The sequence below is a fragment of the Marmota monax genome, unplaced genomic scaffold (assembly GCF_021218885.2).
Source record: "Marmota monax isolate L192 unplaced genomic scaffold, Marmota_monax_Labrador192_F-V1.1 WCK01_AAM20220418_F8-fsc00027, whole genome shotgun sequence".
Classification (NCBI taxonomy): Eukaryota; Metazoa; Chordata; class Mammalia; order Rodentia; family Sciuridae; genus Marmota; species Marmota monax.
The window spans coordinates 17,137,768-17,149,834 of NW_026694617.1; the positions used below are offsets into that span (position 1 = coordinate 17,137,768).

At 37.0% G+C, this 12,067-nt stretch overlaps 1 protein-coding gene across 1 annotated transcript in view; it reads left to right on the forward strand.

Moving 5' to 3' along the window:
• The first annotated feature begins 686 nt into the window (after window positions 1–686).
• Window positions 687–12,067, forward strand: part of Lamb4 (laminin subunit beta 4) — a 105,118-nt gene continuing 93,737 nt past the window's right edge. The window contains exons 1-2 of the mRNA XM_058572154.1: window positions 687–798; window positions 6,907–6,973. Of these exons, the coding sequence (XP_058428137.1) occupies window positions 6,940–6,973 (34 nt within the window). The 5' untranslated portion in view covers window positions 687–798; window positions 6,907–6,939. The remainder of the gene's footprint in view (window positions 799–6,906; window positions 6,974–12,067) is intronic.

A 12,067-nucleotide genomic window follows, 5' to 3' on the forward strand; every position in this document is an offset into this window, starting at 1 on the left:
CAAGAGGTGTTCTCCATGAATTTCTAGGAATCCCAAATACATCTTTTTCAAGGAACCAATAAAATGACCCACTGAAACTGCACAGGTTTTCTTTACATTGATACTTTAGTTTCCTGACATGCTATTATAATTTAAAACTCTTAACTTCACTTCTATTCTATAAACCTTGTTTATAGGAGAATGGAATTCCAAACTACATGGGTTTCCAAACCAGCTAGACCTGCAATTCCAACAATGGTTGTATTTGGAGAATCACAAGGTAAACAAAATGTGTGAGACTTTTAAGGTGATCCCAAGCCAGTTAGAACTGAACCGAGCCTTGAGGACCCTAATAATAGTACCTCACCTGGCCCTATTGAAGTGGATTGGGGTGGGATTGAGGTCCCTCATATCTAAGAAACAAGCCCCTCTAATTCAGCACATTCATAGCTAGAAAGTACCAAGCTGTTTAAAAATTACTGCTGAAACATGAGCCAATAAATAAATAAATAAATAAAACAGAATGACATATCTCTGCATTTTCCCCTGGCATTAAAAGTGGTTTTAGAGAAAACAAGAACATTTGCCATAAAAATTCAGTTCTATTTCCCTCTGCATACAGGGTGTGTAGTCAAAATCTAAGGTGAGTAACTTCACAAATCACCTTTTTGGCAGGTTTTGGAATACCTCTCATGTTCTTTCCTACCCTTAGGTGCCTCGGGGAGAACATTTTCTACTTAAATTGACTCTCACTTTCAGGTGTGTCTTTACACGCCCTGTTTGCTGCCTGCACACCTCTCGACAGAGACTCAAATCCTGGTAAGTCTTACCTGGTTTCCCTGATAAGTTGGCATTTTATGGATAAGTGAAGTTATCAGCAAGTTCTGAATTTTTAGTTATATGGGAAAGCAGCATTGAGTAAAAACTAGCATATAATATAGCAGAGCATTAATTATAATTATTACATTTACAGACTAATCAGATGATACACAAGATTATTGCTGTATAAAACAGTGTCCACGGGAAAACTGATGCTTAGTGTATAGTGAAGAGCCCCCAATGATGGAGTCTTTCTACATCTTAAGGAAGCTCCAAGTGATGTTCGTAGTGTTGAAATCACAAGTTTTACTTGTGCATTTGGTGACTATTTATTGTCAACATGGAGAAACAACTTGCAAAATTTAGAAAAAGTGTAAATTCTTTAGAACTACCCATACTTTCTGGATATTTTGTTAATATCCTAGATATGAATAAATATTAAATTTTAAGGAAAACTTAGTATCTGCTCTGATTGAAACAAAAGTAAAATTCATAACTCTGCATTCTGCATTCCTCCCTGTGATGCAATTTAGGGGGAAAACGTTGAAATAGCTAATGATTCCATAAGTAATATGAAAAAAATGTCACACAAATAATGGAAAGGGTTAAACACAAGATTTCTATGACAACTCTAGCTTATTTGTGTTAGAAAATGTTTTAAAGACTAATCAATTTATTATAATCAGGCCCTCTGTTGCATATTACTGCATCATTTGCAGAAGAACTGAGCAGTAGTAGAAGCAGTGTGGGATGTGCTTTTCCCATGGAGAAGGCTTTATCAAACACTGCTTCCACCTGTGGGCCTATGGCTCTGCAGTTGGGCATTACCTGGCTTCATCTGTTTCATACAAACTATCTCCAAAAAGCAGAGGAAACTCTTTGATAAGGTGTGGACAGGATGGTCTTCAAGCAAGGGCTATTAAGGCAATGTTAGTGGATAGTAAGTTAACTAATTAGCAATGTTAAAAAGTTTATTATTGTCAGTTTAATATATTTTGCTGTTGGTTTGTTTTTTTTTGGGGGGGGTTGTTTTTTTGTTTGTTTTTTGCAGTACTTAATAAGTTTTCAGATTCGTGTCACCTAGCAGCATTCATTAAACAATTACCCAAATGCATCCTGTGCCTTTGGAAATACATTTACACATTTTTCATCCAAAGAAAGCATAGCTTTGTTTCTTAATGCCAATCACTTTACATGTATTATTCAAACCCACCAAAAAATTGAGCCAGGAAAAAAAAAAAAAAAAAGAAAGTCATATAACCCTTGTGAGGCTTCACAAATGTCAGCTTTGGTAAAACAACAAGAAAAGCAGCACCAATTAAATGTAAACTTGATAAAGAAAGGTATGGAGGGGACAGACATCACAACTTCTGAAATTGTGCTACACATGCAGCTATGGGTTTTATGAAATTTGGGTGGGTGATTTCAGATAAAAGAACTTGTAGAAGTTGACTTACTGTAACTTTATCTATTTGGAGGCTTAACTCACCTAAAATGGAAAACAGAAAACTGGATAAATACTAAAAATGACCAATTTTAAGGATGGAATGATAAACATCATGACTGGGGGCAGTGAAGCCACTTGCAGTGTTTCTCAAGCTCAGTACTCTTGATATTTTGTGTTGAATGATTCTTTGCTGTGAGGACAAGGACTGTCCTATGCATTGTGGAGTATTTATTGAGCAGAATCTCTGGCCTCTAGCCAGTACATGCCAAGAGCATCCCCCTTTCCTATATAGCCAAATATGTCTGCAGACATCGCCAGCCAGTCTCTGCATACCCCAACACCAGAGGGTGGACCTGCAGCATCTATGATGGACTCAGTCTGTCCAGATCATAAGAATGTACCTTCTAGCTAGGCACAGTGATGCACACCTGTAATCCCAGAGGCTTGGGAGACTGAGGTAGGAAGATCTCACGCTCAAAGCCAACCTAGGCAACTTAGTGATACCCAGTCTCAAAATAAAAAATAAAGGACTGGGATGTAGCTCAGTGGTAGAATACCCCTGGGTTCAATCTCTAGTAGCAAAAACAAAAACAAACAAGAAGAATGATTCTGCTGCAGAGTGGATTCTCATTAGGTTTTAGCTGCTGGCCCTAAAAGCAACAGCATCTCTGATCACTGCACTGTGGACTTGGAGGTCCTCAGGGAAGTGATTTTCAAACTGAAGCATTCATCAGACTCACCAGGAAATCTGTGAAAGCTCAGAAAGCTGGGCCCCTTCCCAAGAGTTTGTGAAGCAGGGGGTCCTGGGCTGGGGTCTGATCCTTTGCTTGCTTTTCCCAGGTGATGGTGGTGCTGCTGATCCAGTGGTTTGCCCCAGACTGGCTGATGAATATTTCTGAAACCTAGGGACTTTCAGTGCTAAAACCAGGAAAGTCCCAGCAAACCCAGATGAATCTGTTGCCTTATTCAGTCCACCCTTTGAGAGCCATTGTTTCAGGAGATAAGATCACAGGGATTTGATGAGAATTTGATTTAATTATTAGAGACAGAGGAATCAAGGATGACTCTCAAGTTTTTGGCCTGAGCAAGTTAATTGGTGGTGGTGCAGTGGTTCTCAAACTTTGCTACCCATTGGAATCATCTGGGATCTTTAAAAAATACTGACACCTGCACCTTATCCCCAGGTATTCTGATGTACTTGATATGGAATGTGACCCCAGGTAGCAGGAGTTTTAAAAGCTCCCCAGGTGGTCCAAATGCATAGCAAAGCTTGGAAACCAGGGGGGTATGCCCTCATCTTAGAGTGGAATCCAGGAGGAGGACAGGCATATTGGACAAATTGATGAGTTTTAGATGCTTGCAAGCCACCGGATAGCTCTCATCAACCCTGGCTACATATGAGAATCCTCTGGGGAGCACATTAAACACTTTAATCTGTGGTTTCCACCCAAAGAGATTCTGATTTCTTTAGTTTGGACTGGGCCTGAACATTGGTGGCTTAAAAATCTTCCTGGGTGCCGGGTTTCTGTTCTCGAGATTAAAAAGCTCAGGGTTTACTCCAGTTGAACTGGGCTGACTGGGCTGCTCAAAATAACCACAAAGAGACACAAATACGTTTTTGTTTGGGGTCACTGTGATGGCTCCTCTGACCTTAAGGGTCTGCAGGAAGAGAGAGAGCTGAGAGCATGTGCTGACCCCTTTTATTGAGGAGAAGCTATTCAAATGAGGCAAGGAGTCAGGTTTCAGGGGGCTGAGTCTATCTTCATGATGTCCACTGTCAGCAGGTTGACTGACACCTGGGTAGGCCACACCCAAGGGCACAGTAAGAGAAGGGGACACACACAAGGCACTTCCATGGAAGATTCTATCCTAAACAGGGCAAGGAGTTATATTACAAAGGAATGGTTGAGCATAGCTTTACCCATGGGGCTGTAGCAAGACACACCCATGCACGAGACACGGACCCTCGAACCCAAGAAGGGTGGGGAAAGTTCTGCCACATTTTTGTGACTGAGTGTCTCAGCACCCAGCTGGGGAGTGTGACTCAGTCAAGTGCAATGTTGGTCTCCCACACCTGGGTACATACATTGGAATATTTTTAGCCTTAAAAAGGAAGGAAATTCTGAAACATGCTACAACATGGATGAACCATGAGGGCACCAGGCCAAGTGAAATAAGCCAGTCACAAAAGGACAAATACTGCATAATTCTGCTTATGTGAGGTATTGAGAGCAGAGAAAGCCAAATAGAAACCGGAATGATAATTGCCAGTAGGAGGGGTTCATGAGAACTTGTTCATTTTTGCAAGATGAAAGAGAGTTCAGGAGGTTGGTTGCATAATGTAAATGCGCTTAATGCTATTGAACTATATACTTAAAATGGTTAATCAGCCAAAAACAAACAAAAACCAAGTTTTGGCCTAGGCTTTTCATCTGAGGTGGTGGTCTGCCTCATGATGGCCCTGGAATCTCCTACAGGTTATACAATTTTAAATAAGGTCATCAGTGTAGCCCTGCAGCCTTCTCTAACAGAGAGCTCATTTGCAGAGGGAGATGCTGCAAAAGGACTATGTCACTAGGTCATTTTCTTATGCCATTGGACTTCAGAAATGATCCCCAGGCTGTGTAAGGAGCTTGGACCACAGAATAGGAAATTTACCTAAAATCAAGCATTTCAAAACACCCCCACTCCATTTCAAGACTTCACTGGAGGCTGGCATTTGGGTTTAGGAAGGTGGCTTTAAGGCAATGGAAATAGCACCAGAAGAGGGTTCAGAAAGCAGGAGGTGCTATCCAGCTGGAGTCCAGAGAATGTGGATGAGTGGAATTCAGAGTGTGGGAAAGACAGTAGAATGAATCAGACATAACTTTCTTATGTTCATATGTGAATAGACGACCATTGTAACTCCACAACATGTACAACCATAAAAATGGGAAGTTATACTCCATGTATGTATGATATGTCAAAATACATTCTACTGTCATGTATAACTAAAAAGAACAAATAAAAAAAGAAAGAGTGTGGAACTGCTGAGGATGAACACAGGCCTCATTAGGAAACACCTCAAAGGACAGAATGTCAAAGAGAGTCTCATCTATAAATGCATGAAAATGTTTTTTCACTCACTGTCATTCAAATAAAAAATTAAAATAATAATGATGAGGTATAACTTTTTTGCTTTTTAAGCTGACAAAGATCTAATATTCATAATATTCAGTATTGACAAGGGTTTAAGCCAACAGTTGTTCCCATAAGCTGTTATGAGAGTATAAATTGGGACAAACTTCCTATATTGGCAGTTTGACAGCAACATCAAAATCTGTTTACACATATGCACACACAGGTGCACACACTAAATATACATGCACATATACATATAGTTTGTGTACTCATATATCTGTGTATATATATGTCTACATTTATATATCTATATATCATATATATCTATATAGATATATAGATATATATATACACACATACCTATTACCTATTACACAGGTATGTCTATTTAAAACACATACACATCTTGACCAATTATTTCCATTCCATCTTAGAGGATAAAGACGTGAATTTTAAAGATTTAGCAGAAATATTCATAATAGGAAAATGTTAGAAAAAAAGTACATATAAACCAATGGGAGAATCATTAAATAACTTCTGATTCCTGCATTCAGAGAGCTATTATGCAGTAATTAAAATTCTAGTGTAAGAGAACAGTTTTACCTTCTTTCTTCACAATCTTCTGAGGTGTCTGTACATACCCTTCTGAATCAGGGCTCACACAACAGTGTCTTAGGGTGGAGAGAGGCCTCTCTCCCAGGGAATACAAAGAGCTTCAAAGAAGAGTTGCTAGTTTGCTTTGTCATCCTGATGCCAGGTTGACATCCTGATGCCCCACACTAAACTAAAACCACCAATTTTAAAATGTAGTTGGTGGTACAGAAAGATGTCCACGATATATTGATTGAAGCAAGTGACCACTATGATCCCATTTTTGAAAATTATTTACATACCAGGACAAAATTCTGAAGAACAAGATATCAATTGTTTTCTCTAGGTGTTGGTACTATAGGTAATATTTTCTTCATTTTGCCTGTTCTACTTTTTCTATAATAAGTCTATAAAATTTTACAATTTTTTAGAAAAAAAAATTCTAAATGGGAAAAATGGGATAAATTTAAATATGTGAAGGAAATTTATATTTCATATTATTGCTCATAAACTATTGAATTCTGTGGTTTCCAAAAATAGTAAACATTAATAGCAGCTGGGCATGGTGGCACATACCTGTGATTCCAGTGATTTGGGAGGCTGAGGCAGGAAGATTGGAAGTTCCATCCAGCTTCAGCAACTTAACGAGGTCCTAAGCAACTTAGGGAGAACCTGTCTCAAAATAAAAATTAAAAAAAGGATGGGGATATGGCTCAGTGGTTAACTGACCCTGAGTTCAATCCCCAGTAACCATCCCCACCAATTAATAGCAAATGAATATCCGTTATAATTTTTATACTCCTATTTTTTTAAGGAACTGGGTGTTGTAGATATTTTGTGTCTCTAAACAGTAAGAACCAGCAGTCAAATTTGAGGACTTTTAAATAATTCGTGATGACAACAATGATTGAATCTATCAGTGACTGACTTTAACCATTTTTTTAACCTAGCATAGTTGAATCCAGTCCTTTCTTGGCAAAAGAATGCAAATTCGACTGACCCTGTTTTTACACCTTGGTGAGTAGCAGTTGTCAAAATCCATTTTCTGCTTGTATTGAGTTATCCTAAAATATTTAGTAGAAATCAGTTTTAAACATATTCTCTTATTTTTTTCATACTGCTATTTTTGCATGGCCATTCTATTATATAATTGTTTCAAACAACTGAAAAATTCCACCCATACATGTTTAGTATTCACACATAGCTGTTCCTGTTGCTCCTTAACAGAAAGCCATCATCAGCAGGTAGGATAGATACTAAAGAATGTTGAATAGTTTAAGATTCTTAATTTGCAGATGCAATTCACTTAATTTTTTTTTTAAATAGTCTGCTTTGAACATAGCACTCTTCCCAGTGACAAGGTATTGTGAAGAACTCACAGGCAAAATTCCCTCTTCTAAATGAGCAGCATGTCCAAACTCAAAAAGGCCAAATTCTCCATGCTTTTGCTGTCTTTAATAAACAAAGAATAATTTGCATTAGTCATAGAGAAGATGCTTCCAAAAATTAATTACTCCCTTCTGCCCTGACATTTCTATATCTATAACAGCCCTGCCTTTAGTTGTTGAATACTAAGTCGCTTAGAATCTTCTCTTCAACTTTCAGAATCAAATCCTGAGGTAATTTCTCAGTTAGATTTGCTGGTGCTAGAGGAGCAGCTGCAGAATGATGAGCCTTCAATTTGCCTGCTGAGAATTCCCTGCCTTGGAAAGGGGACCCACAGGACAGTGGAAGCAGGGACTCCTGGGCTACCTGGGGCCCTTGGTTGATATCCACAGCCCAGGACTATGGGGCTTAGAGTTGGCCTCAGCTGGCTGTGTCTTCTGTGGCTGCCTTAGATGTCCTCTTTGGAACTAAACTAGTATTCAGTATTAGAATAGATCACTGAGGATCTGTCTTCCCCAGGCCTGTGTGTGGGATCCCTTAACCACACATTACAACGGATCTAAGCCACTCCAAGGTAACTGAGGGATCCCTCCCCTTTCTTGAGGGTTGGAGGGAATATCTTCAATACTAAATTAGCTCTGCCAGAAAAAGGACCCACTGCAATGGATTCTGGATTCCTGAACCTAAGCTTGCCCTACTCAAAACCAAATCTCTAGGATTGCCTAAGGTCAAACTCCCAACCAGGTTGCCCACACATCATCAGCGTGGGCATTTTCTAGTTGGGAGTTTGACTATAAGTATTTATGCAATTACTAGACCCTATTTAAACATTTCACATTTCATTCTGACTGAGGAAGAGAAGAAGAATCATAAAAATTGCATTGGCCTCCAGATGTTGGAAATTGGATGCAAAGTACAAACCTTACGTAACACACATTCCTTATCACCCATGATAACTAAATGTGTGTGGGAATATAAAGGTATGTGCTTGCATCCTCTAAAACTCTGCAATGGACTCTAAAACGTGAAAACATCTCACATGATTAAGAACATTGTAGCAATATGCAAAATTATTAACCAGAAATATTATACAATGATAGTGATTTCCACAAAATGATCCTTTATGGATAACAGATGCACATTTTCTTTGAATGAGCATATCTCCTAAATTCATTTTTAATAACATTCTCTCTTCATGTTTCATGACATTTTGTGTGGAATGAACCGAATTTCCAAAAATATAAACGTTTTTGTTCTCTGAATCAACTCTACCTATTGCTTTGTGATACTTTGGCAGTTGAAAATTCAGATGCAATTCACTTAATTTTTTTTAAATAGTCTTCAGCATGAAGTTTTAATTTCTGTGTTTCCAGCCATTTTTAATCAAGTGTTTTAGACTAAAAGTTCCTATTTGTACTTATACTATTATAAGAATAATAGTTCAATTTCCCCCAAGTCCTGGGATTTTTTTTTCTGAAAAGTACACATCTAATCAAAACAAGTTTGGCCAAGTCAGGTTAATAAAACATGTTAAAGTTCTAAGGCATCAATGCCAATAAAATAATTCAGGATGCAACTTGTCTAAAAGAACAAATCCCTGGAAGGGAAATCTTAGTTAATCCACATGTAGCATCAACAAAAATTTATACCTGAACTTTAAAAAAAAATCTCTAATTATTAGAGTCCAAACTCCTAAAAAGGATTTTATCCTAAATCCTAATACTAGGAAATAAGAGGAGATGTGAATTTGAGTTGTTGAATAAATAAAAGGAAAAATCCACATTTACCAATCTAGGATCATGTATTATACCACCAAAAGGGTGTAAGATGGAGCTGACTTTCTTTACATAATTACCTCAAAGGAAGAGAAAGAAATGTTGTGCCTTTGATTTAAAATAGCATTCTTTACACGGAGGTTGAGGAGAGGAAAGTCCCTATTCCAACCGTCATTTAGTAATGGAGACATCAGGGATAATATCCTCAAATGTAGAATTCATGATCTGTGTATGTTTCATGCCTGATGATACAACATGACCAGAATAGTAGAATAGTTTATGTGGAGAATGTGTCCATATAAGAAATGATTTTTTCAAAAGCCTACATTTGTGGAGGTCAAGATGAAAGAAATCCACTAACTGTCAAACAAGTCTATGAGAAGAAATTATTTCTTTATATTTTATAATGGGGGAAATCTGAGGAGAAGCAAAATATATTTCACAGTGAGGTTATTATTTTTCATTATAGACCCCTTATTCTCACTCCTATCTACTGGAAAGGTTTGGCATAAATTTTCATATTTCACAGGAAAAAAAAGTATATAACAGCAGCTGAAAAATGTCATGTGTGTGGTATTGTAGAGTGTGAGCTTTCCTTGGTTCACTCTCCAGAGACTGATGGGGAGTTTTTTTGTTTTGTTTTGTTTTTTGCAAGGGGGCTGTGGATACTTTATCTTTTGAGATCACATGCAGCTGTAAGAAATAATACAGACAGATCTTGTGTATCTTCCATTCGATTTTACTCAATGATGATATTTTGTATAATGATAGTGCAATATCACAACCAAGAAATTGACATTGATATAATTCACTGACCTCATTCAGTTTTATGTGTATACCTATATGTATATATATTTAATTCTGTGCAGTTTTATCTTATGCAAACATGACCTCATGCCTTATATAAATATTCACTCAATTAGGTCATGGACCAAATCAGTCCAATTGGAAAAAGGTAAGCAACAGAAGCAGACATTTCAGTAAAGAAGATATAAGGATGGCAAATAAGCTCATGAAAAGAGGTTAAACATTACTACTCATTAGGGAAACACCATTCAAAACCACAAAAGATATTATACACCTATCATAATGGTTAAGATAAAAAATAGTGGCAACCTCAGACATTACAGAGGATGTGGAAAAAGTGTATCCCTCCTACATTGCTGGTGGGAATATACAGTGTTACAAACACTCTGGGGAAAAATCTGATAGCTTTTTACAAAACTATGTTTACCATATAACCAATTGCACTCTTGAGCATCTATTGCAGAGAAATAACAACTTAGGCCCACATGAAAACCTGTGATACTGTACTATCCTATTCAAATATACTTTCTTCCATATTTTATTGGTGCATTATAATTTCACATAATGGTGATATTAATTGTTACATATTAATAATGCACATAATATAACAATAGAATTTGGAAAATATAATTTCCAGTATTTCTCCTTTCCCTCCCGATTTCCCCTCAATGTTCCTTTCTTCTACTCTACAGATCTTCCTTTAATTTTCATGAGAACACACACACACACACACACACACACACTTTTTATCCTTTTTCCTCTCTAGCTCCCACACATGAGATAAAATATATTACCCTCAGTTTGGGTTATTTCACTTGACATAATGGTCCCAAGTTCTATCCATTTTCCTGAAAATGACATAATTATGGATGAATAAAACTCTGATGTGCATATATTCCACATTTTCTTTATCCATCCATCTAATGACAGACACCTAAGCTGGTTGCATAGTTCAGGTATTGTGAATTGTGCCGCTACAAACAGAGGTATGCATGTATCGCCAGAGTATGTTGACTTTAATTCTTTAGGATAAATACCAAGGAGTGGTATAACTGGATCATATGGTGGTTCCATTTCTAGTCCTTTGAGAAACCTCCTGCTGATTTACATAGTGGTTGTGCTAATTTACAGTCCCACTAACAGTGCAAAACTGTTCCTTTTCTTCCATATCCTCTCCAGCATTTATTATTTGTTTTCTTGGTGGCTGCCATTCTAAAGGGAATGAGATAAACTCTCAATATAGTTTTGATTTGTATTTCTCTTATTGCTAAAGATATTTAACTCTTTTTAATGTATTTGTTGGTCATTTGCATTTCTTCTTTTGAAAGTGTGTTTAATTCATTTGCCCATTTAATTGAGTTATTTATTTTTGTGATGTTAAGTTTTTTGAGTTCTTTATGTATTCTGGACATTAATTCAGAAGAGTAGCTAGCAAAGATTTTCTCCCATTCTATAGTTTCTCTCTTTACAGTCTAATTATTTTCTTTACTGTATGAAAGCTTTCTAATTTGATGTCATCTCATTTATTAATTCTTGGCATTATTTCCTGAGCTTTAGGAGTTTTATTGAGAAAGTCATTGCCTATATGCTGGAGTGTTGACTCTATATTTTCTTCAAAGAAATAGTTTCTGATCTAATTTCTAGGTCTTTGGTCCATTTTGAGTTGACTTTTGTGAAGGGAGAGAGATAAGGATCTAGTTTCATTCTTCTACATAAGGATAACAAGGTTTCCCACGCCATTTCAAATATACTTTTTAAAAGAGGAAACAACTATTTCTACAAATAGCAACCCACAAAATAATACAGAAGGGCTATGGATATAGCTCAGTTGATAGAGTGCTTGCCTCACAAAACAGTACACGAATGCACTCATTCTATGTATTCGAATTTATCTGCATGCTAGCTGTAGACCTTAACTCCAATAAGATTCTATTTCATTTTATTCAAACTTCACAACAATTAGAAAATACATTCATGTTATTATTACAAGAGTGAAAAACATAAGATAATGAAGCATACTCTGCAAGCAAGAAATAAAATTCATTTATACATATAGGGATTTAACAATTAACTTACAATGATTCAAATTACCCATTCATTTGCTCCTAGTTTCCTTTCTTTATCTAACTCAGTGGCTCTCAAA